Source organism: Chiloscyllium plagiosum, chromosome 20 (genome assembly GCF_004010195.1).
Source record: "Chiloscyllium plagiosum isolate BGI_BamShark_2017 chromosome 20, ASM401019v2, whole genome shotgun sequence".
Taxonomy (NCBI): Eukaryota; Metazoa; Chordata; class Chondrichthyes; order Orectolobiformes; family Hemiscylliidae; genus Chiloscyllium; species Chiloscyllium plagiosum.
In genome coordinates this window covers 15,283,460-15,310,110 of record NC_057729.1, presented here as the reverse complement: position 1 = coordinate 15,310,110, position 26,651 = coordinate 15,283,460, and the positions used below count along the sequence as shown (strand labels likewise).

The window sequence follows — 26,651 nt, the reverse complement described above, 5'->3', positions numbered from 1 at the left end:
AAGGAAACTGTAAATGATGATTTGAAAGGTACTCTAAATAAGAATAATATTACTGGGGATGGAAAGGAGGTTTATAAGAACGATCCCAGGAATGAAGAGCCTGTCCTATGAAGAGCAGTTGAGGACATTGAGTCTGTATTCAATGGAGTTTAGAAGGATGAAACATATGGAATACTGAGAGCTCTGGATAGAGTGCACATGAAGAAGATGTTTCCGCAAGGACCTGAGGGCACAGCCTCAGAGTGAAGGGATGATCCTCTAGAACAGAGATAAAGACAAATCTGTTCTGGCAGAGGGTGGTGAATCATTGCCACAGAGATCATGGCATTGAGTATATTTAAGACAGAGATAGATAGGTTCTTGATTAGTAAAGGGTTGAAGGCTTACTGGAGAAGGTAAGAGGACTGGATTGAGAAACATATCAGCCATGGTCAAATGGTAGAGCAGTCTTGATGGTCTGAATGGCCTAATTCTGCTGTTAGATCTTATGGTTTCTGGTTTTACCACCAAACCCAGCCTAAGGCCACTCAAATCATCAATGTACAGAATCTATGTATGGTCAACTTTCTTTTGGATGAGCTTAAAAAAAAAATAACCTGCACTGTCTGTTCATAATTTATTTGTGTGTGTTTTTGAATCTAGCAGATGCATGTGAGAGTGAGTTGGATCACTTTTATTGTTTGCTACGGATAGAGTGTTAAGTATAATAAATACTATTTCCCTCTCTTTTAAATGTTACAGGAAAATCTAAATGTATATATTTAAATAAATTCTGTAAAAACATTTTCTGTGATTAACTGACCGGTGGTTAAGGGAGGGTGCCATTTTCCCACTCCTCACCTGACCCTAACACAACTGGCAAACAGTCAATCTCCCTTGAGTTTTAGACAGGAGTGTTTAAAGTCTTCCTGAAAATTAAATCAGCTGAGAATATTAGTGTCCACTCTTCCAAGTATTGTTCTTCCCATTCCTTGTTTTTCAAGAAGCAGCATACATCACTTAAAAATTGCTCCCTTAAGTTATTATTTTATTTTGGGATGGGTTATAACCCCAGCCCTTTTCTTTTGGGACAGTCCTAATTTTTTAACTCCTCTCAATTTCAGATTAAAAAAGACAGATCTGAAAGATGCTAAATGGCTCTGATGGATTGATCTGTCCTTCCCCAGAGTAAAGGATCCCCTCTGAGAGCATTACCAAGCTCCAGGTATCATCTTCAACAAGTTTTGATCAGACTATAATATACAGAAAATTATTTGATTCCAGGTTTAACTCTTCTTTAATGCAAATACCCACAAAGAAAATATGCAGTTAGAATTACGAGTTCATAATACAGGGAACTAATTGAGACAGGACAAATTCTAAACAATTATCATCACCAGAAGGCATGAAGAGAATCAAGAAGAAAACTTTATTCTTTTCTATATTTTTGTGTTCACATTTTTCTTGCAAAAATGGACAAGCTTGTGCGACTCATAAAATGTTCTTCTGACAATATTTACAGAAGTTCTGAATCCTCTGCAATGTACAGATATTTTAGTTAAACTGATAGTTAGTTTAGAGATGAGCTGTCTGCTTCCAGCCAGCTCTAGATGAAAGATAAGTTGAAGATGCATTATGCTAAAAAAGAGCGCTAATGTACTTACAATTATTTAGTCAATATGCAATGGAAACTCGAGTTTGGGGGGAGTGGGGAGGGGGGAGTGGCAAAGCCACACAGGTTAATGACCTTCCAGTTAGTCCACTGAGGTAGGCTATCAGCATGAGAAATGCCTGTCTTTGTCACATGACTGAAATTTGACCTTGTTGAACTGCTTAAACGCACAATTCTGGCATTCTGAGTCAGTTGCTGTTTGACCTCCAGTGGGAGAATAGGATTCCAGGTGGATTGAGCAGCCTGCCTCAGTCCCTCCATCATTGTCTGCAAGTTGCTGGCCAGAAGGAAGCTGACCCTCTGCTTGTCAGAATGTACACTGTGCGGTCACCGAGTAAAACCATTATTGGATGCTGATCTCCAGAAAGTTGTTTTTCACATGAAATATATATTTTAATACCTCTGAATTAACTGAAATGTGTAATTTATAACCTGTCTGCTCTCCTTCCCTGTCTTTCTTAATTACCTTCTGTGTATGTGAATGTGGTAGTGAAGCAAATCTCCTGTATTTTAAATATTTTGTGAATAACCCTATCCTGGATATAACCTTAAGGAATTTTGCTGTGGGTTTAATATAACAATTGGAGCTTGAAAACCAAGGGTTTAGGAAGATCCTTCAGCCTGCCTCAGCAGTGGACCAGAGTAAAACAGAAAGGAGAAAATCAAAAAATATCTTTCTGTCTGGGGCTTAAGAAAGAAGCAGCAATCATAATTATAAATTCACTCCAATTCTGCTTTTGGCTGCAACAGAAGTGAGAGCGCACGGCCAAGATTTGTTGATCCATATGAGCTAAAACAGAAACTAAAGTTGAAGAGTTTGCAGCCACCCTGCTCAGGAATTTTACTGAAACCCAAAGAGATCCATCAACATGTACCCCACTAATAATCCATGATGTGGCTGTGGGAGAACCCCCACTGACAAACCAGTCACTATCAGCTAATGACCTTAATTTCCAAAGAGGGCAATATAGTAATATCACCAATCCCCCAAAACAAAATTCAGCAATGGATAGCCATTCCCATGTTCCCGATGTGACTTTGATTCTTTTTGAATCCTTTGGAATGAATGAGAGACTAATTGTACAACTTACAAATTTTGTTTTTTCTCTCTTCCCTTCAAATATGTTTCATAAAAATTGAGATAGAATTCGTTTATTTGCACCAAAGCTGAATTTGAGTCAAGCCAGAGGGTCAAACACCTTCAGCCAGAAATAAAAAAATGGAAAGTCATAAATCAAATTATAACTCACTGTCTCAGGCTTAAGAATGGGAAAAACTGCTGTAATTTAAATTCACCCCCTTTCCCACTTTGTCTGTGACTCTATAATTGCTCACTGAACAATAAGCAATTTACAGAGAAGTTTAAAAATGCAATCACAATGTTAAACACTCTAGGAAACTGGGGAAAATCCTAATTTATTTTTAGTAGCTATTGTTAAAGTTCCTACTTTATTATCAGCCACAAGACAGACGAGTCATGATCGTGGAATCATACCTTACAATGTCCCAGACACCACCAACTCCATCCTTGGATATATCCTGTCCCACTGGCAGAACAGATCCAGTAGAGGTGGTGGCAGACAGGAAGGAGTTGCTCTGGGAGTCCTCAACATTGACTACGGACCTCTTGAAGTGGCTTCAAGTTAAAGTTTGGCAGGGAAACCCCCTGCTTCAGGTGATGAATCAGTACTCTTCCATATTTGACAATATTTGGAGGAAGCACTGAGGATGGCAAGGGCACAAAGTGCACTCTGCCTGGGGGATTTCAATATCCACCACCAAACATTGCTTGGCAGCAGTACTACTGTTTGAGCTGGTTGGGTCCTAAAGGACATCGCCACCAGACTGGTTCTGCGGGAGGTGGTGAGGGCACCAAGAAGAGGGAAAAACACACTTGAACTCATCCTCACCAATCTACTGGTTGCAGATGCATCTGCCCATGAAAATATCAATAAGACTGACCACCTCACTGTCCTTGTGGAGGCAATGTCCTGCCTTTACATTGAGAATATCCTCCATCATGCTGTGTGGCACTTATCACTGTGCTAAGTGGGATAGACTTCGAACAAATCTAGCAGCTCTCAACTGGGCCACCACAATGCTTTGGGGGCCATCAACAACAGCAGAATTATACTTCAGCACAATCTGTAACCTCATATCCCAGTATATCCCCCACTCAACCATTACCATCAAGCCAGGTGATCAACCCTGGTTCAATGGAGAGTGCAGGAGGGCATGCCAGGGGCTGCACCAGGAATACCTGAAGATGATGTGTCAACCTGGTGAAGCTATCAAACAGGACTACTTGCATGCCAAACAGCAGAAGTAGCAAGTGATAGACAGAGCTGAGCAATCCCACAACCAACAATTAGGATCTAAGCTCTACAGTCCTGCCACTTTGAGTCATGGATGGTGGTGGATAATTAAATAACTCACTGGAGGACGAGGCATTACAAATATCCCCATCATCAGTGAAAAGCACAGCCGGTCAGGCAGCATCCGTGGAGCAGATGAGTCGATGTTTCGAGCATGAGCTCTTTATCATTGTAATAACTGACAACCTGTTCAAAGGCTATGATGCACTTTGAAAAGTAAAACCCAATATCTAGCCTTGTCAAAATTAACATGATCTGTGCTATCTAATTGTACCTCTGACACATCCACTGTCCCTCCTCAAATCGCAAAATTTTGTTCCTTCATTATTTTGAAGGCTCAATCGAATCTCACTGAAGTTTGCAAATTGTTAAATAAAAGATACTCAGCTTTCTAGGGTGAACTATTATGGATATACTTTTAAAACATATCAGTTTAGATTCTCCTGATGACTCTGAGGGAGAGATGCCTGTGGTTAATTACTGGGCCATCCAGAGGTCCTATGCTTAGTCCTTGCCCAGCATTTAGTTATCTCGTCACAGCTGGCTCAGTGTTTGGAATGGTGTGCTAGACCTTAATTTCCTCAAGTAAAGAATGGGGAATCAAATGTTCCTTTTCATTTTATGACTGATGACTGAGCACTCACTGCTACAGTGAACTGTTGTTTTAAACTCAGCCATTTGGAGTGGACTGTGATAATGTCTGCTATACGTACTGCTAGAATGGCTTGAAAATACTCTCTGTGACAATTGCTGCTGTATTGAAATACAGAGAATGGTACCAATGAAGCCATTGGTGAAGAGGAGGGAAGGAACTAGAAACTAGAAAGGATGTTATTGTAAAGCTTGCTTTCATATTTATCACTTGTTTTGTAATTCAAGCAGTTCATGATTTAATTTTGACTTGTACAGTGAATCCAAACAACCTGTAACATCTCACTGTACATTGTTATGCATTGGTACTTCATTATTATTCAGCGAGTATAAGATAGTCCTTGAATGGCGTAAGCATATCATAGTAATCAAATTCTCTTTCTTTTCCTTGTATTCTTTGACAGGGATATTTTTGACATTCTGTAAATAAGCATGTTTATTACAAGAGTAGTTTTAGAACATTTAGTGTTTCAAATAGCATAAGCAAGATTTTAGTAAAATTCTGCAAGTTATCTGATGGGAAATTCGATTCTCTTGCAAATTTGAATCTTTTATTGAATTCCTGTAAGGATTCAGTCATTTATTTTTAATAACTACATTTTACCAATAGCCCGATGGGGAGGAAAGTAAGTAATTTGTGCTGGCAGGCTACTCCCAATAGACAAGAATTCAAAAGGTAAAGGAACCAGTGAAACATAGATATCAACATTGATGTTGATAGGGTTTACTACCACTGACATAAAATTTTGACATAAAATCTACCTGGAGCTACTTTGGTTAATTTAAACATTGTCATGAGTCTGTTAATGGACATTTTAGACTAATAGTCTGAAAACTTGATGAATCATTTAACACTTCATACTCAAAATGTAACATTGCTTGAAAGGGAAGCAAAAAGGGAAATATCATGAGACATTTTAAGAAATGTGACTCTGTATGTCAGGCAGTTGTATTCTAAATTTGCAAACTATTTTTATAAATTAGACGCAATCAAACTGTTAAGCTGTTTGGTACAAATCACATAGTTTTACTTATGCTCTTTGGACTATAGAGATTGTTGATTCTCCAGTGAATGCCTAATTAAATATGGACTTCGGTGAAGTTACCTCATAGCCATGTCAAGATGAACCATTAAGATAAAAAAGCTGTAGAGTTTCCACACTGCGTTTTTCTTAATCTCATTTTGGACAAAAGGGAAATTTGAAATTCATTTCCATGTGTAACCTTCTTGTTGTAATGTAATGGTGTTCCACATCTAATATAGAGTGCATGGTCCTCAAAGGTGTTAATTTACAACATAGTATGTGGAATTAACATGAAAGCAACACCTTGTTATGGATCAGACCAAGTCCGCTCAAAATATATTAAGATTATAGTCTAGATCCTAACTTTTTCTTATTTAAAGCAAAGTGTGAGGTGTTGCATTCCAGATTCAATTTGATTGGTCAAATTACTCCTCATTGAGCAAAACACACTTTATTTTCACACTGCAGTTAAAATTCAGACAAAAGAAAATTAAAAGAAACGAATTGACTTAACTAACACTATCAAAATGCTTAACAAAATAATATATATATGTATTAACTGCAATTAGTTAACTGTTCCAATATAGTAACATCCCATAAACACACTCTTGGCAAAGGCAGATTCAGTAAAATAGATTGTCTCACATGCAATTCCAGCAGCAGGCAGAGAACATCAGTTTTTACTGTAATAGAGAGAGAAATGAGTTTTCACATCTAGCTTCAAGACCCAAGTGACTACAGAAATCTAAAACTAAATCTCTTAGTTCTGTTGGAGATTTGGTGCCCACCCATTCAGGCTTCTTCTGTTGTTCCACCCTTTGGCCCTCACAAGCTGTTTACCCTATTGGCTTTCAGCAGACTGTTCAGTACCTGTCTCAACTTTACTTCATGACAAAAAAAAAGACAAATTGCACCTCTTAAAGCCATAGTATCATCACAACCTTACTTGGAAATGAAATTGGACTTGTTAAAAGCCACACTGTGAGACTACTGCGCATTTTTCTCTGTTGGAAAGTTCAGCTGTGAACTCCTTGTAGGCAGATTCCATCAGTTCATCAGGACCATAAATCAGTAGCAACATCAAAGCTGCAAGTTATCAGAAAGTTAAACACTTAGCCTGTTCCACTTTAAAAATTATTCAGAGAGCAAGCCGCTTAGATACTCACTTACAAGTAACCTCACAACCTGCTGTTAACCTGCCAAATAAACACTCAGAACTGCAGATACTGAAAATCTGAAGTAAAAGCAGAGTGTGCTGGAGAAACACAACATGTCTGATAGCTTTGGCAGACAGAAAAGATAGAGCTAATGTTGTGGGTCCAGTGATTCTTCTTCAAATGTTTGCTGTACAAGACTCTCTAACCATAAAGCATCAAACCCATTCAAGAAGCCACAAAGCTGTCAGATGGGAGACCAGAGATCATGAAGTCAATCTTGAATTAGTTATAACCTATAAAATTGCACTATGTTTGGAAACAATTTTTGTCTATGTGTTTGAATGTGTGTACTTGCATGTATATATGAATAATTAAGAATGCATGATGTTGCATTAGCTTAGGTATGTGAGAGTAAATAACTCGGTTTCATTTTAAAATCACTAAAGCTTGCTGCTAAAATATTTAATTGGGTTAAGAACTCCTAGGGTATTTTAATTATTCAGTCATGGGATGTGGGCATTGCTAGGAGAAAGTGAGGACTGCAGATGCTGGAGATCAGAGCTGAAAATGTGTTGCTGGAAAAGCACAGCAAGTCAGGCAGCATCCAAGGAGCAGGAGAATCGACGTTTCGGGCATGAGCCCTTCTTTAGGAAACTGAAGAAGGACTCATGCCCGAAACGTCGATTCTCCTGCTCCTTGGATGCTGCCTGACCTGCTGCGCTTTTCCAGCAACACATTTTCAGCATGTGGGCATTGCTGGCTGGCCAGCATTTATTGCTCATCCTTAGTTTCCCTTGATAAGGTGGAGGTAGAGCTGCCTTCTTGAACCACTGGAGTTCATGCAAAATATACTGATCAGAGACAAAGAACACATACTTTGGATCTGTGACATGCTATATTTTGATGAAAGTTGTTTATGTTTAGTTGTTGGTATCCCATTCTGTAACCATGGAGAGTCAAACAATTTTTCTCTTCAGGTGAAGAATTAGGAGAAAGGGATAATTAAGCCAAGGTGCATGGATCTAAGTTTTAGAATAAAATATATAATTATCTGTAGGAAATTAATGATTGTGCAGAAAGTAAATTTGTTTTTGAGTTTTTACGTCAACATAAGAATCAATGCAATGGCAATATCTACAGAAGTGCACCTTTAGTTAGAAAAGGAGAATTTTGGATCTTGCAGCACAGAAATTCATAGTTTTTTTAAAAATTACTGTTTAATAGAATGATGGCATTTTGCATACATAGTTCCGAAGATGGGTTACTTGATTTGAAACATAAACTCTGTTTTCTCTCCATGGATACTACCAGAACTGTTGAGTGTCTCCAGCAATTTCTGTGTTTTCAGAATTTCAGCATCTGCAGTTCTTTGTTTTACAATGGGTATTCCAAGATGGAGGATGGGAAAAATTTGTGGCTGTGAGAGTTGCTTCTTTTCTGAGGAATTTTAGCTTTTGAGGTGATATCCTCAAATTCCAGGAGCAGCAATTACTGTTTTATATACTGTTGCATTGACTTGGAACTTTGGGAACAAAAGATCAAAACAATGGCACTTTATAAAGGAGGAAGACAGGCAAAGGCAGTGACCACATGGTCAGAGAAAGCAACCTATACTGCTGTCTGACACAGCAGTGGCTCTGCAAGGTTACTGCCTTTGCTGTTTGAGTTCAAGTATCTCTGGACATCGGAGTGCATCTCGGAAAACACAACAAGCAGCAAAATTTACAGCTGGCCTTGGAGGAACCTCTGTAGGAGAGCTCACAGCTTAGGAAGAGATAAGTGCATAGTTTTCATGTGTAGCTTTGCTGTCAATCTACAATAATGAATAGAGTGGTTTATTTAGGTCTGCTTCTTGATTACATTTTAAAAATATAAGACATAAGTATAAAATTAGCCTGGAGCACTTTTTTTAGAGCAATATGAAGGTGCTATTTTCTGGGCATAGATTGTGAAGGAGCAAAGATGGCCTTTAGTAGAGTGATGTGCTCTTCCTGTTGGATGTGGGAGTTTAAGGAGAGTTTCCATGTTACTGATGATTATGTCTGCAGGAAATGTCTTTGATTGCAAATCCTATCAGATCATATGGATAGATTGGAGTGGCAGTTAGAGACAATAAGGAACTTACAGGAACTAGGAGGTGTGATGGACGGCAGTTATAGGAAGGGACACAGTCAGGTAGATGGTTTAACTCCAGGAAAGGTAGGAGAGGTATGCAGGTAGTGCAGGAGTCTCCTGTGGCTATCCCCATTTCAAACAAGTATGCTGTTTTGGAAACTGCAGGGGTTGGTGGACTCTCAGGGGAATGTAGCACAAACAGCAAAGTTTCTGATATCAAGACTGGCTCTAATGTAATGAGGAATGCGTTGGGTTGCAAGCAATCGATTGTATTCGGGGAATCTCTAGTCAGAGGCACAGACAGACCTTGCTGCAGCTGGCAGTGAAAAATCAGAATGGTGCATTGCCTCCCTGGAGCCAGGAATAAGGATAACTCAGAGGGGGTCCAGAATGTTATCAAAGGGGAGAAGGACCAGCAGGAGGTAATTGTACACATTGGAACTAATGACATAGGAAGGGAAAAGGATGAGATTCTGAAGGGAGAATTTTGAAAGTTAAGCAGGAATTTTAAAAAGGAAGTCCTCGAGGGTAGTAGTACTTGGATTACTCCCAGTGCTACTAGCTAGTGAGGGTAGGAATAGGAGAATAGAGCAGATGAATGCTTGGCTAAGGATCTGGTACAGGGGAGAAGGGTTCATAATTTTGGATCATTGGAATCTCTTCTGGTGCAAACGTGACCTTTACAAGACGGATGGATTGCACCTAAATTGAAAGGGGACCAATATACAGGCAGGAGATTTGCTCGAGTAGCTTAGGAAGATTTAAACTAGTAAAGAGGGGGGATGGACTGAGGGAGATATTGAGGGAAGAGATCAATCTGAGACTGGTGCAGTTGGGAAAACGAGCGAGCCAAACAGTCAGGGCAGGCAGGAACAAAGCTGAGAACAAGGAAGGACTGACAAATTAAATTGTATTTACTTGAATGCAAGAGGCCTAACAGGGAAGGCAGATGAACTCAGGGCACGGTTAAGAGCATGGGACTGAGATATCATAGCAATTACAGAAACATGCCTCAGTGATGGGCAGAACTGGCAGCTTAATGTTTGCAAGGGGAGGCATAAAAGGAGGGGGGGTATCATTTTTGATAAGGGATAGCATTACGGTTGTACTTAGGGAGGATTTTCCTGGGAATACATCCAGGGGAGTTATTTGGATGGAACTGAGAAATAAGGAAGGGATGATCACCTTATTGGGATTGTATTATAGACCCCCTAATAGTCAGCAGCAAATTGACAATCAAATTTGTAAGGAGATCTCAGTTATCTGTAGGAGCAATCGGGTGGTTATGGTTGGGGATTTTAATTTTCCAAATATAGACTGGGACTGCCATAGAGTTAAGGGTTTAGAGCGGAATTTGTTAAGTGTGTACAAGAAAATTTTCTGATTCAGTATGTGGATGTACCTACTAGAAAAGGTGCAAAACTTGACTTACTCTTGGGAAACAAGGCAGGGCAGGTGACTGAGGTGTCAGTGGAGGAGCACTTTGGGGCCAGCGACCATAATTCTATTAGATTTAAAATAGTGTTGGAAAAGGATAGATCAGATCTAAAAGTTGAAGTTCTAAATTGGAGAAAGGCCAATTTTGATGGTATTAGGCAAGAACTTTCAAAAGTTGACTGGGTGTGGATGTTTGCAGGTAAAGGGACATCGAGAAAATGGGAAGCCTTCAAAAATGAGATAATGAGAGTCCAGAGAGAGTAAGTTCCTGTTAGGGTGAAAAGCAAGGCTGGTAGATACAGGGAATCTTCGAGGAGAAAGTGAGGTCTGCAGATAAGTGGAGGAGATGCGGTGGAGGGCACCGTCGACCACGTCGGGGGGGAAATTGCGGTCCTTGAAGAAGGAGGCCATCTGTGTTGTACGTATTTAGATACAGGGAATGCTGAGGATGAGAGAAATTGAGATTTTGGTTAAGAAATAGAAGGAAGCATATGTCAGGTATAGACAACAAAGATTGAGTTAATCCTTAAAAGAGTATAAAGGAAGTAGGAGAATATTTAAGAGGGAAATTAGGAGGGCAAAAAGGGGACATGAGATAGCTTTGGCAAATAGGGTTAAGGAGAATCCAAAGGGATTTTATCAATATATTAAGGACAAAAGAGTAACTAGGGAGAAAATAGGGCCCCTCAAAGATCAGCAAGGCAGCCTTTGTGTGAAACCGCAGGAGATGAGGGAGATATGAAATGAGTAGTTTGCATCTGTATTTACTGTGGAGAAGGAAATGGAATATATAGAATGTGGGGAATTAGATGGTGACATCTTGAAAAGTGTCCATGTTACAGAGGGGGAGGTGCTGGATGTCTTGAAACACATAAATGTGGATAAATCCCCAGGACCTGATCAGGTGTACCCTAGAACTCTTTGGAAAGCTGGGGAAGTGATTGCTGGGCCCCTTGCTGAGATATTTGTATCATTGATAGTGAGGGGTTGGAAGTTGGCATTGGAAGTTGGATGGTGTCACTATTTAAGAAAGTGATAACAAAAAGCTAGGAACTGTAGACCTGTGAGCCTGACATCGGTGGTGGGCAAGTTATTGGAGGGAATCCTGAGTGATAGGATTTCCTTACCTTTGGAAAGGCAAGGGATAGTCAACATGTGCATGGAAAGTCATGTGTCATGAACTTGATTGAGTTTTTTGAAGAAGGAACAAAGAGGATTGATGAGGACAGAGCAGTGGACATGATCTATATGGACTTCAGTAAGGAATTTGACAATGTTCTTCATGATAGACTGGTTAGCAGGGTTAGATCTCATAGAAAGAGCTGAAAATGTGTTGCTGGAAAAGCGCAGCAGGTTAGGCAGCATTCAGGGAACAGGAGAATCGATGTTTCGGGCATAAGCCCTTCTCATGGAAAACAGGGAGAACTAGAGATTTGGATACAGAACTGGCTTGGCGGTAGAAGACAGAGGGTGGTAGTGGAGGTCTGTGACCAATGATGTGCCACAAGGATTGGCATTGGGTCCACTACTTTTCTTAATCTTTCTAAATGGTTTGGATGTGAACATAAGAGGTTTAGTTAGTAAGTTTGCAGATGACACCAAAATTAGAGGTATAACGGACAGTTAAGAAGGTTATCTCAGAGTACAACGGGATCTTAATCAGGTGAGCAAATGGGCTGAATAGTGGCAGATGGAGTTCAATTTAGATAAATGTGAGATGCTGCATTTTGTAAAGGCAAATCAGAGCAGGACTAACATGCTTAATGATAAGATCCTGGGGAGTTTGTTGAACAAAGAGACCTTGGAGTGCAGATTCATAGTTCCTTGAAAGTGGAGTTGCTGATAGATAAGATAGTGAAGAAGGCATTTGGTATGCTTTCCTTTATTAGTCAAGCATTAAGTATAGGAGTTGGGAGGTCATGTTCTGTCTCTACGGGACTTTGGATAGGCCACTTTTGGAATATTACATGCAATTCTAGTCTCCCTTCTATTGGAAGAGTGTTGTGAAACTTGAAAGGGTTCAGAAACGATTGACAAGGACGTTGTTAGGGTTGGTGGATTTGAGCTCTCTGGAGAGGCTGCATAGGCTGGGTCTCTTTTCTCTGGAGTGTCAAAGGCTGAGGGGTGACCTTATAGAAGTTTAGAAAATCATGTGTGTCTTGGATAGGGTAAATAGATACGTTCTTTTTCCCTGTTCTGAGGGAGTCTAGAACTAGTGGGCATAAGTTTTGGGTGAGAGGAAATATTTAAAAGGGACCCAAGGGGCAACTTTTTCACTCAGAAGGTGGTACGCGTATGGAATGAGTTACCAGAAGAAGTGGTGGAGGCTGGTATAATTATAACATTTAAAAGGTGCCTGGATAGGTATATGAATAGGAAGGGTTTAGAGGGATGTGGGCTAAGTGCTGGGGAATGGGACAAGATTAGGTTAGGATATCTAGTTGGCATTGACGAGTTAGGCCGAAGGGTCTGTTTCCGTGCTATACATTTCTATGACTATGACTCTAAGATTTACATTTCTGTGTTCTATTTTGTCTCTCTGTGGAATTCAATCCTATTGACAATATTACTTCTGATAGTCAGTCTTTTGAATGTAGTTATTTCATTTCCTTGCTTAAAAGGCTTTTCATTTTGCAATGATACTAGAACTACTGTTCTCTGCTGCTACTGATGATTTTCCCCTTGATTTTGAAGCCAAAAAGGAGGATTCTTATTTTTTGTGGCTAAAATAAAGTATTCTCACCTTTTTAGTTCCTAATCTACATGATTTTTGCTATTTCTGGGCTAGATAAATGATTTCCATTTGCTTAACAGCCTAACTGACTAAATCCTGCTGCCTGCATCTTTAATAATATTATCATTTTCATCACCATACTTTTCTAGTTGATTCCCACCCTCCACCTTCCAATGCTCCAATGAAACCTATTGCCACTCTGTTGCTTTCTGAATGGTTCCCATTATCTTGCAGTTTGAATAAATGCCTCTTGCCTTTATTGCCATTTTAATAATGGACTGAGTTCCTTTTTCTGTGGCCTTAAAGTCTTCTAGTTTTTATTTTCTTTTAACCATTGTCTTCAAGTACAGAATGCTCCTTTATTGCTTTAAGTCTGGCTGAGAGATGTCTTCACGTCTGTGACTTCGCTTTGGAAATCTTTGATTCCCTTACTATGGAGATGGCACCTGCTCGCTATGGGACTGACACTCAGTTTGAGCTGTCTGTACTTTTCTTCACTCCTAGCTTTTCCAGCGTGTAATTCTGCACCTTTTCTTTGTTTAAAATTGACTCTTGCCCACCAGGCATCTTAACTTTATATACAGTGTGTCAGTTCTCTATTCACTGTGCCCCAAATCGGGACTGCTCTTTGCACTGGTATACAACGTACTCTGGAACTGCCTTGATTTGATTCATACTCCAGCTCCAGGGAGTTCCTAACTCTCCTCCTGCAGAACATCACTTACAAGGTCTGAAACGCTTTTACCATTGACTATGGATTTCTGTCAGATTGAATCTTGTAATGAGAGTTTCTTCTGTGGGGTTCCTAGCTGTTCAGCTCTTCCAGCCGCTGACTTGGCATGAACAAAATTCTTAAAGTTGCGTGTGAAGATATATTTTCATACCCCTGCCAATGTGTAAAATGAGGTAGCTAAATGGAAACTGCACAACAGCTCATTGTGTTGTAAAACTTATCTGCACTATTGCCGAGCAAGATGTAGGTTTACTGCCACTATGGCCTTTTAGACCAGCATACGCCAGGGCAGACAGGAAGCTATTGTTAAGGCCATAACCTGAACAGCCTTGTTCTTATTGAATGATGAAGTAGATTTGAGGGTCTAACTGGCCTATTCCTGCTCCTATCTTTACATTCTTATGTGTCTTAACTGCTCGAAAGCATACAATAAGGAGCTTTGTCCTTTCCATACTCTAATAATACCACAACTGCCGATTTCTACTCATGACATTGCTAAAATATTCAATTCAGCATCAGCCTGTATAAATGCAGCTGTTCGTCATTGCACAGTTGTCTAATGGGATAGAAACAAGAATCCAAGAAAAATGTTGTGTTTTCAATTAATATAGTATATGAATAGGTCAGTTCATATATCCTCCTATGTGACTTCACTCTAAGAGTTATTACAGTCTTTTGTTTAATACTATAAAATGCCAAGCTCTAAAGCCAAGACAATTAATGGTATGAAATCTTTGGAGAGAATAACATGACAGAATGCTGTGCATTATATTGGATTCTGTGGAGGGACAATTATTTGCATTTCTGGCCCATATAAAGGTGAATTAATAATCTAATTTTATGAAATTATATTTTCTATTCTATTTACATCTGGGAAAGTAATTATGCCTGTAAGAACAACATTTGGAATGAACCTCCACAGTGTGGTTTAATTTGCCTACTGAAAGATTAATAACAGGATCTCTTAAATGCTCACTACTATGCATCAAATCAATTATACAGTAATTTGAATTTAATCTATTCAAATATACAGAACCCAGTAGAATAGAGATGAAACATAATCTGCACTAATGCTTTGCCTATATTTCAATTTCACCTCCTTTATATTGTAAACATCAATGTGCTACAATTCACTTGGGAAAGTGTGTCAATACTCAAGCCACACTACTCTCAGGGTCATCACAAAAGTGAAAGAGTTAATTAACTTGCTCAAAGAACCGAATTTACCTGTCTGACGGATTTTGGTTAACAGAGAATGCTCACCAGATTTCTGTACTTAACATGTAAATCAATTCTAACCACAGCCAACATCAACACATAGTTGTACCAGTTGAATTTCTGAAACCCACACATACACACACAAACAAACAAAAGATGAAAGGAAAACACAGTTCATTAGCACTAGTCCATGGGATTTGCCTCTCAAGTCCTTTCAGGTTTCAAGATTTCCGATCTTCGTATCCAAGTTCTTTCAGTTATTCGCTGAAGATGGAGTTTAGGGTTGGCACATTAATTGTTCAGTTTTTCAGTCACTGGTTAGAAGCAACAGATTACAGCAAATGGTGGGAGGGAATACCTAGCCATTTTACCATATGTAATCACATCACAGTAAAAAGAGAAAAGGAAAGACACTGTCTCTTGCAGTCTAGAGACCTTTTGTCTCTATTACTGACAAACATTCTGTGAACCTGCTGCTAAGCCAGTCGGAGAGTTGCGCAGTGCTGATGACTCTTGGTCTTCACAACTGGTGCTAATTAATTGAAATCATCAGTGGTTCAGCTCTGGCCGAATCTGACACTGAGCACATGCACCTATTGTGCCATTTGATTTTCACTACTTGAGCACTGCACAATTAGTTCCAAAGACGTTTCTTTTTTTATGCAGCACTCCTTCCACATTCCTTGGTTTACTGCAGTTTCCTTTTCCCATTTTTGTCCCCAATCCAAAACAAACAAAATCATTGAGATGAGACCTCTACAAATCGAAAGCAAAAGACCAGCAGATTCTGTCAATTAGAAACAAAAGCAGAAGTTCCTGAAAAAGCTCAGCAGCTCTGTTTTTGACCTCTATAAATGTTTTACATTTGCTATATAGCAAGATTGCATCAGTACATTATGTATAAAGTTTGATGTCAACCCATAATTAACTTGGTGAATTAATAAATTCCATGCGGATGTAGCAAAGCCAGGCACTTATCCTAGTATTCCTGAAGAAGGGCTCATGCCTGAAACCTCGATTCTCCTGCTCCTTGGATGCTGCCTAACCTGCTGCGCTTTTCCAGCAACACATTTTCAGCACTTATCCCAGTATTCCAGAGTGCATGCTCCCTGATATTAGATCTTAATAGGCTCAGCCATGATACAATGGAATGGTTGAACAGGGTTGAGGGGCCACATGACCTACTCCTGTTTCTGTTTCTTATGGTCTTATGACTTCACTTTTTCTCTTTCTACATAGCCATCTCCCCATACTGAGATGGTGCATGAGATATTTTGTGGAAATGTTTTAATTCAGAAGCAAAGCATGGATTAGAGCATGTGGTAATGTCAATGATGAACATCTCTGTCTACAAGGAAATGCAAGAAAGCAAGAACCAGATGAGCCATATCAAAAATAAAGAATCAATATGCAAGAGAGAATTCATGGTCTGAGCAGAACTTGGAGCTGCTTGCAGTTTCTGGATGGTAGAACTGGAGGAAACGAGTGTTGCAATTCAGAGGGTCGGGAATCAGAAGTCAGGAGAGTGCTGAAGGGTCAGGATGAGATTTGCAGGGTCTGGGGAATGTTAGAGAGCATGCTGGACTGGGGCACGATGGAGGGTGGAGGTTGGCAGAGTGCCAGGGTGAGGGGAGATTAGAACATTACAGGAGTGCCAGAGACACAAGGAAGGCAGATAGTTGTGAGATATATCAGAGGATCATGAAATCAGAAGAATAAGAAGATTTGGGGAATCAGAGGTGGGTCTTTTGGAATGTGGAATGCCAAGATGAGTCAGTTCTATAGTTACCCAGGAGTTTATAAAAAAAACCTGTCAAACATTTTAGTAATTATCTTGATAAGTAAGTTAGATCTCTCCCAAGATTCCAAACCTAACCCAGGCAAATCAAAACTGCCCATTGGAAGTCTAACCATCTCGGTCAATTCCTGCATACCACTGCATCAGAGCTTGCAAGGGACTATAATACATGTATTTGGTGGTACTTCTGCCCTGTATCCAGAGACTTCAAGAGCTGAGGCAAAAACTGCTCATAAAAATAAAAAAAAGGAAATTTGTGACACTTGCAAGGTTAGAAAGCATTGATATTTTTCCACATACTAATTGTTTTTATATCTTGACAGAATGTGTGACACAGGTGAAGGATTATTCACCTTCCAAACAAGAGAAGGTGAAGCAATTTACCAGAAAGTGCATTCTGCGGCACTGGCCATCGCAGAACAACACGAGCAGATGCTACAGAGGGAGAAAAATTCACGGGTACGTGTTCTGACAGTGCCTGGTCTCTGATGTTCAGCTATCATTATGAAATGGTGGTAGGACATTTTACATTCTTCTTCATTTCTTCAACAAATTCTGTACATCTCTGTTTGAATGCAGCTCTGGAGAAATTTAAAATTTCATCACTTAAGATAGATTTCATGGCACAAAAAACATATTTAGCTTTTTATCAATACGCTTAATCCCTGAATATTAAACATAATATTTTAAAGCAAACTATGGTAGTTTTATGGAGATTTTGGCAGCCTTTGAATGCCTCACTCATAAAATATCAGAAACATTCTGGAAATCAAATGTGATTCTGTGAACTGATAATGTGTTAATTATCTGTGCATAAAATTTTCATTAAAATGTAAGATGTACAGAAACAACTCCTATAAAATCCCGTGAACGCTTCATTTTTGTCTCTCCAGTCCTTAAATGAACAGTAGTAACAATTATACTTGATGGTTTTGTGCCTTCTCTCTATATTACTTGATGAAAATTCTTGGCTTTGTGCCTATTTTATCAACAAAATTACATTAGCTCATCTCTAATCCTCCCATATGCTTATGCAACACCTAAAAATATAAGTAATACCTCAGGCTGTTTCTTGACAGATGTCCCTGAGGATGTTGAAATGAATATTATGTGGCATAAATGGTTGTAAAATATTTAATTCTTTTTATGTACGTGGCATTCTTCATATTACAAAGTTCAAAGTAAGAGTTATTTGGCCTTTATATTTGAAGGCTGATGGAAGAAATATAGCTAACATGTGCTGCAATTATTTTGTCCCTTATATTTATGCAAATTACCCCTTGAAGCGCAAGTCTGATTTTGCTTTCTGTTCCACCTGCTTGTTCATAATTGAGATATTTAATGTGCTGTTTTAGTCACTGTGGCTATGGTTTTGCAATTATTCTGTGCTGTCCTGCTGAATTACTGAAAAGAATTTTCCTTTTCTTCCAGTATCAGAAAGAAAACTTAACACTGACTGTCATATACTGTGGTACCAAACAGTGGTAACTAACAGAGTCCTCCCACAAATCCTCCTTTCTTTATTTTATCAAAGGACCCGTTTGGCTAATAGTGGTAGAGGATAAACCCCTCATAAGCCTTAACAGGAAAGCATTTTGACTGCACTTGCTTTAATAACAAAATATAGTTTATTGCATAATTTTGAAAAAAAATCCAAGTTAAATAGATGCTATCAGTGGTTAGGATTGACATGTTTAACCTGATTGAGGTGTAGAACTGAGCTCCCCAATTCTCTACCCTAGCCTATGTAGCATCAGCATATTGTGTAGAGATTGTTTTCAGCTCCACTGAATCTTATTATGTCACAGTGTCTTTGAGTGGAGCCAAATACAGTCTCCAACATGACACTCTTGTAGAACCTTTGCATTATACAACATGGAACTGATTTTGATTTATCAGAGGCTTCATTTGTACCCAAGTACTGGTCTGAACACTTAACCAGAATCTTGTCAAATATAAAGAAAGTAACAAATGAAGGGCCATTAAGAAGTGGAATCAAAGTCATTAGGGAAATTTAAAGTTCAGCTGGATGCCAGAATGGAAGATTTGAAATACTAAGGGAATAAATTCAATGAGCCAAAGGCACTTTCTCTCCTCTTTATATTTCCTCATCTTCTCTTATTCTAGCCTGACTACACCTGATTTATACTTTATGATTATGAACTGAACTCTTGGGATCAAAAGAAAGTGTGTGCATTGCATATTTAAGATATCACAGTACTGAGAATACCAATAATAATAATCATTTTTCTCAAACTAATATGGATTCAAAAAGCAGCACAGGTTAATAAGGCCTTTAAAAAACAAATAAGCAAACCAGTCTTTGTATCTAAAGGCAGAATTGAAAGTCTGAAAATTATGTGCAACTTGTACTGAAACCTAGGTTTGAGCCACACTTGGGAATCTGTATACAGTTTTGGTCTTAATATTATAAAAGAATGTTGGAAAGTCAAATCAAGGTAGGGGTTTTCATGGTGAATGGTAGGCCCTTAAGGAGTGTAGTGGAATAGAGGGTCCTAGGAGTTCAGATGCATGGTCCTCTGAAAGTGGAGTCACAGGTAGACAGGGCAGTGAAGAAGGCTTTTGGCACACTGGCCTTCATCGGTCAGGGCATTGAGGACAGAATTTGGAAGTTATGTTGCAGTTGTACAGGACATTGGTGAGGCTGCACTCGGAGTATTGTGTTCAGTTTTGGTCACCTTGCAATAGGAAGAGTGTTATTAAACTGAAAAGAGTGCAGAAGAAATTTACAAGGATATTGCCAGGACTCAACTGTCTGAGTTATAAGGAGAGGTTGGACAAGCTCAGATTTTTTTTCTTTAGAGAGTAGGAGACTGAGTGGGGATCTTATAAAAGTGTGTAAGATAATGAGAGACATAGATAGGGTGAATGCACTCAGTCTTTTTCCCAGGGTTGGAGAATGAAGAACTAGAGGGCATCAGTTGAGGGTTAAAGTGAAAAGAATAAAAGGGTACCTGAAGGGCAACCTTTTTACACAGAGAGTGGTACGCATATGAAATGAGCTGCCAGCAGACATGGTTGAGGTGGGTACATTAACAACATTTAAAAAACATTTGGACAAATACATGGATAGGAAAGTTATAGAAGGATATGGGCCAAATGCAGGGAAATGGAGTTAGCACGGATGGACAGTTAGGTCGACATGGACCAGTTTGGGCCAAAGGACCTGACTCCATGCTGTAGGATTCTTTGACTCAGTGATGTAGAGAGACAGGAAAAAGCAGGCAAAAAAAATGGAATGGAAACAACATACTTATGAAGAAAGATAAAAGGGCTGAAGCTCTTTTCTCTGGAAAAGAGGAAACTTGGGAGGGATGCAATGGACAAGTTTAAAATTTTAGAAAATTTACATGATAGATACACACATGTCTCAACTTGTGGAGGGAAACCAAAATGGGCCAATGAAAATAAGATGGTCACAAGTCAAAAAGGAAGTTCAAGAAAAATTTCTTTATATGGAGCATGATGAAAATGTAGGATTCACTTCTACAAGGAGCAGTTGAAATAACTGAAATAGTTGCATTTTAATGGATGTGAGACATGCATATAAGAAAGAAAAGAATAGGAGAGTTTGCTGATAGGATTAAATGGTAAAAATTTGGAGGGCCCTCGAGTAGAGGACCGAAGTATTCGAGACTAGCTGGACCGAATGGCTTTATTCTGTGTGTGGACTCTGTTGGGGATTCTAACCCCACAAAAATGGGTGGGATTGGTTGAATGGTGTGTAAATGTAAAAAGAATCTGCAAATAGAATCTAATCAACTCACTTCCCAGAAGGAAATATCAGCCAAATGGGTGAACAAGACATACCAGTCTGCCTTGTCCTATGTATGTCAATACAGAGGTTCAAATCTATCCAGCACGTTAAATTCTAATGTTACTTTTTTTTTAAAAACTGTTCTTTTCCCTTTGGGTTCTGGTTAGAGTGAAAGTGGAGCCCATGGAGCAAATTTATTAATCAAACACTGTAATAGTGCTTTCTGCCTCAGAATTAACAATTATTTTAAAGTTAACTGTGACCAAAGGGAAGTGAGGATGGCTAGAGTTTCATATGCTCCCTGCTATCTCCATAACTGACCATTCAAATATCCTTCCCCTCTTCTGATGCCCCCTTTCTCCCAACAAGACATAGAATCCCTACAATGTGGAAATCGGCTCTTCAGATCAACAAGTCTACACCAACCCTCCGAAGAGTATCCCACTCAAACCCATTCCCAATTACTCTATGTTTACCCCTGATTAATGCACATAACCTGCACATCCTTGAACAATATGAACAATTTAGCATGGCCAGTTCACCATGCAGACAAGGGGAGAATGTGCAAACTCCACACAGACAGTCGCCCAAGGTTGGAATCATCTCTACCACCTCTCTGTTCTCTGTCTGTCATCCAGTGTCAAAGACCTGCCCACCAGACAGCCTCTGAATCTGTTATCAATGGTGTGTAAAAGGAAACAAAAAATATTGAACAGGGGTTGATAGAACTCTTTCAAGGAGAGTTCCTGTCCTTTCAGTGATCCTAACTTCAGATGAATTTGCAGGCTCCCACATATCTAAAAGATCATGTTGAAATCTATGCAAATCCACTAAAAACTCTAAATTTATCAAGTTCATGATACTCCCAACATTTTTTAAAATTAGGAATGAAGATTTTACTGGAGTTTATTTTTATGGGGCAATAATTTAAAACCTGCGAAGGTGCTTCTCTAAGATGGTCTATCAGAATCACACTTTCAATTTTCACTTTTGCTTTTCTGCTACCACAAAGTGGAAATGAAAGTGATAATTTGTCAGCTCTTCCAGTCTCATTTACACATGTATCTGGTCATTTTAGAAAAAAGAAAGAAATGGTCTTACCAGCTTATTAAATATGGACAAGAAAATTGCACAACCAATAATTAGATTTACTGAAGAATTCACTGTATCATTGAATTCTTTTTAAATGCACCAAGGTATGTGGATTTATGAGAGATATATTTTTGTAGTTGTGGGTATGATCGCTGAGCTGGGAAGAACATACCCACAACCACGACAACCAGCACCCAAGCTATAAATCTTTCCCAAACCTTGAATATACCCATTAAAGATTTAACACTAGATCTGATTAACATTTTTTGTTGCTTGCATGCATGGGTTAATAGGAGGAGGAAGCAGGTGTTAGCAAAGATTTTCTCAGCATCATTGTCGTTAACTTTACTACCTTTGTTCCAACAGCTCAACAACAACAGCCACTGTTGTGAAACTTGTTATACCAACAGTGAGAAATGTATTAATAAGCTGTGCCATTAGATGAGATTTGTTTCTGCAGGATATGCTAATTAGATTTTCCCCATATCTCAAAAAGACAATTACGCACTTTACACATTCTGCAGTATATAATCATTATTTTAATAGCAGCAGCATATTAATGAAGTATGCTAATTAGTTGAACTTGCATGTACAAATTAAGTTAATTGGATAGTTGTCTATAAATCAAATGCAATATCTTTCTTCCCAAGACAGAGTGTAGTTTAGGAAAACATTAAAATATGTTAATTGGATCTAATTCAGAGCCTGCAGGTTAAGTTGGTTAGAAAATAGGCTAACCATACAATTCAAATTTGACCTGTAAATATCAGAAGATCATTATGCTTCATTCAATCAACAACATATCCCAGTATCACAAAAGCGTCAGATATAGGAGCAGATATCGACTATTGGCCATTGTGTCTATTCTGCCATTCAATTAGATCATGGCTAATTTGATAATGCTAAATTCCATTTTTCTGTCTTTTCCCCATGATTTAACCATTGTTTTATTTACTGATTGAAACATCTAAGTATCTCAGTTTGAATATGCTTAGCCACCCAATTTTGACAGCTCTCTGTGGTTTAAAAAAAACTCTACAGATTCAATACCATCTCAGAAAATATATTGCTCCACATCTCAGCCTTAAGTGTGCAATCAATATTCCGACAGTATGACCTCTAGTCCTGGAATCTTCCCACAAGAGGAAACAACTCTTCTGAATTTACCCAGTCAGGTCCCTAAGAATCTGTATGTTGCAACAAGGTCTCCTCTTATTCTTCTGTATTCCAATGAGTACAGATCCAATCTACTAAACCTCTCCGCAAGACATGTGTGGTATCAAATTCCAATGTACATTTCCTTAAGTAGGGGCGCAAAACTGTTCATAGCATTTCCACTGTGATTTGACTTGTGTCTGATACAGTTTTAACATACCCTCCCTAATTTTGCTCTGTTATGTTTGAAATAAGTCCAACGTTCCATTTGCCTTCCCAAAATCCACTGAACTTGGACACTTTTGTTTTGTGATTCATGGATGAGGACTTCCAAGCCCCTCTGTTCTGTAGTTTTTCTCCATTAAATAGTATTTAGCTCTTCCAATCTTCCTACCAAAGTGTGTAACCCAACACTTTCCCATGGCTAAGTTTTTGCTTAATCTGTCTTTTTCTCTGCAGATTAGTTGTGTCATCCTCACCACTTGTCTTCCTGTCTATTTTTGTGTCACCCACAAATTTGTCAGCAACACATTCACATTTCTCATTCACATTTGAGTCATAAGTATTCTAAATAATTATGGCCCCAGCACTGATCTCTGTGACAATCCACTAGTTAGAAGTACCAATCCTGAAAAGGCCACCCTTATCCCAACTGTCTATCTTCTATTAGTTAGTCAATCCTCTATCCATGGTAATATATTACTTCTAACACCATGGGCTTTTATCAAGTAGCCTAATGTGTGGTACCTTATAAAACATCTTCTGAAAATCCAAATATATTTCATCCATTGGTTCCTCTTTATCTATCATGTGTATTACCTCATTAAAGAATTCTAATGAATTTGTTAGTCATAATTTCCCCTTCATGAAGCCATGCTGACTACTTGATCATATTATGTATTTCTAATTTCACTGCTATTACAATCTTTGTGATGGACTCCAACATTTTCTCAATGCTAGATGTTAAACTAAATGGTCTATGGTTACCTGTTTCTTTTGTCTCCTTCCCTTTTTCACTAAAGGTGTTGCATTGGGTATTGGTTGAGATAGTTATTTTGCATTGCAGAGTGACATCAACAGCATGGTTTCAATTTCCACCCTAGCATCTCCTTCTCAAACTCCCTCATTGCCTGACATGTGGTGACCCTCAGCTAAACCATCAACAGTTGCCTCTCTCTAATGAGGGAGCAGTCCATGGTCTGGTAAGACTTTGGTGTCTTTAGCTTTAACATTGGCTGTTTTCCAATCTCCTGGCACTTTTCAAGAATCATGAAAGATCACTACCAGTGTATCCAGTATCACTGTTGCTAATTCCTTTGATATCCTCGGATGCATCTCTTTAAGTCCAAGGGACACATCAGTCTTTAGCCCCAACAGTTTCTCAGTGCCTTTTCTCTCGTGATATTTACTGTCATTATTTCTTCTTCTCCTTTTACCCCTTTATTACTTAGTAATTTTGGAATGCTATTAGTGTCTTCTAATATGAAGACTAATGCAAAGTATTGATTCGACTCCTCTGTTATTTCCTGTATCCACATTATTATTTCCCCAGTCTCATTTGCTAAGGGGCTTATATTCACTATAGCTTGTCTCTTCTTTTTTACTGATGTAAAGAAGTTCCAGATATCTGTCTTGACATTACTTGCAAGTTTATCCTCAAAGTTTATCCTTTGTTTTGTGGTCTTCTGTTAGTTTTTAAAACTTTCCCAGTCCTCTAGTTTACTACTTATCTTGTCAAATTATATGCTTTTTCTTTCAATTTGACGTTATGCTTAACTTCCCTAGTTAACCACAATGGGCTTATCCCCTTCTTAGAATCCTTTTTCCTCACTGGGATGTATCTTTGCTATGAGCCATGGCCTGTTTTCTTAAATGTCTGCCATTGTTCCTTAGCTGTCTTTGCTGTTAAACCCCTTTCCCAGGCCATTCCAACCAGGTCTGCCGTCATCCTTTGGAATTGCCCTTATTTAATCTTATTACAGTACTTTTCAACTCAACCTCCTCCCTCTCGAACTAAATGTTAAATTCTATCATGTTACTGTTTCTGAGGGGACTTTTTTACTCTGACATCATTTATTAAATGTGTCTCATGTTGTTTTTGGAAACTGCCCTGAAAACATTATATGAATTCTTTCTTGTGAGTATCTCTACCAATTTGATTTTCTCAATTTACATGAAGATTACAGTCAGCCTGATTAATGTACTGTCTATTTTTTACCCTTGTTTATTAGCTCCTGACTTTTTTTCCCTGTCCTATATTTTAACTACCTTTAGGCAGCCTTTATGGTACTCCCAACAGTGTTGTTTTCTATTTGTTATTACTAACCTCCATCCATATAGATTCTATGCCTTCTGATCCAAGATCATTTATTGATATCATAATTACTCCATCCCATACTTACAATACTATCTTACCACCCTTTTGAAATCTACCACACCCCTGAATATTTATTTTCCAGCTTGGATCTCCTTGTAACCATGTATCTTCAACTGTTATAAGATCATATCCAGTAACCTCTCTTTCTGCTGCTTTCTCATTTCTTTAGTTCCAAACACTATATGCATCTAAGCAAAGAGCCATTAACATTGCTTTTAAACTATTTTTCCCCTTTTGATCCTTTATGCTTTTTTTTTTCTTGTTTCTATACTGTCCTTTCCTGTTCCACTCTGGGTATCATTACCTAACAGCTACACTGCAATACTACATGGTTTTTTTTGTCTTGCAAGCTTATCAACAGAAGAACATAAAAAATGACAAAGAAACCTTCAAAAAGTTCAATTGAATAAAAAAGGTGAAGTTATATATAACATCACATCAATGTATGAGTCCTTTATTTACAGCAGACAAAAACTTCTGTCAGATCAATTAGCCTTTCTTCAGAATTAGGAATGGTTAGAGATGGAACAAAATTTTAGCAATGAGTGTTTGGGACAATGACAAAAAATGTCTATCATACATGCAAGCCAAAAGAGGAGGAATGGCTCTGTATGGCTTAGTATAACAGGACCATAAAGAATGGTGTTAGGGCAAGTGGAGAACCCAAAGATGTACATGTGTACATCTTTGTAATGCTGCCTGATAGCAGAAGTAAGAGAAAAACCAAAACGTGCAAAAAAATTACTAATCACAATTGGGTTGCAGTCTGGAATTATTGAACTCCAATATTGAGTGCAGAGGCTCTAAAATGCCAAATCAAGAGATGAGATGCCAATTCTTCAACACACATTTAGCTCCTACAGTTGCCTAATAGAGTAAAGTTAAGGTCCAAGACTCTCACCCACAAGAATGAATGGGTAGCAGGAACTTTTCTCTGTTTCTGTCTTATCCTGAAAAACAGCCTTGGAAAAAGTTCACCTGTATATCATGAAGTTTCCACTTCATTAATTGAATCAAGGAAATTCAAATTATTGACTTACAATAATACAGCTTTAGGACAAAAATAAATCTCAAGTTTGCTCACATTCACCAGCACTATTCTGATTCCCATCTCAGAATGGTTCAAATGCAATGAATATTGACAATAAGATACCACATCTGAGATTCTTTGAATACTGGGATGATGTTTTCCTTTCACATATGCCAAAACAGTTTCATATGGGTTTCATTTTATGTTTTGTACTAAGTACATAAAGGGTAGAATTTTTTAATTGTTAATCATTAATAAACATGCCTTGGAAAATGGATAAATATATTGCTTAGTGCTGAAACAAGTTGTGAACAATTCACAAGTG

At 38.5% G+C, this 26,651-nt stretch overlaps 1 protein-coding gene across 3 annotated transcripts in view; it reads left to right on the top strand.

Moving 5' to 3' along the window:
* Positions 1-26,651, top strand: part of LOC122560041 (docking protein 5-like) — a 424,638-nt gene that overhangs the window by 322,480 nt on the left and 75,507 nt on the right. For 2 of the 3 annotated variants that reach the window (XM_043710214.1, XM_043710213.1), the window contains one exon: positions 17,218-17,353. In XM_043710214.1, the coding sequence (XP_043566149.1) occupies positions 17,218-17,353 (136 nt within the window). Of the gene's footprint in view, positions 1-17,217; positions 17,410-26,651 lie in introns of all 3 variants that reach the window. The other variant, XM_043710215.1, reaches the window with a different exon arrangement.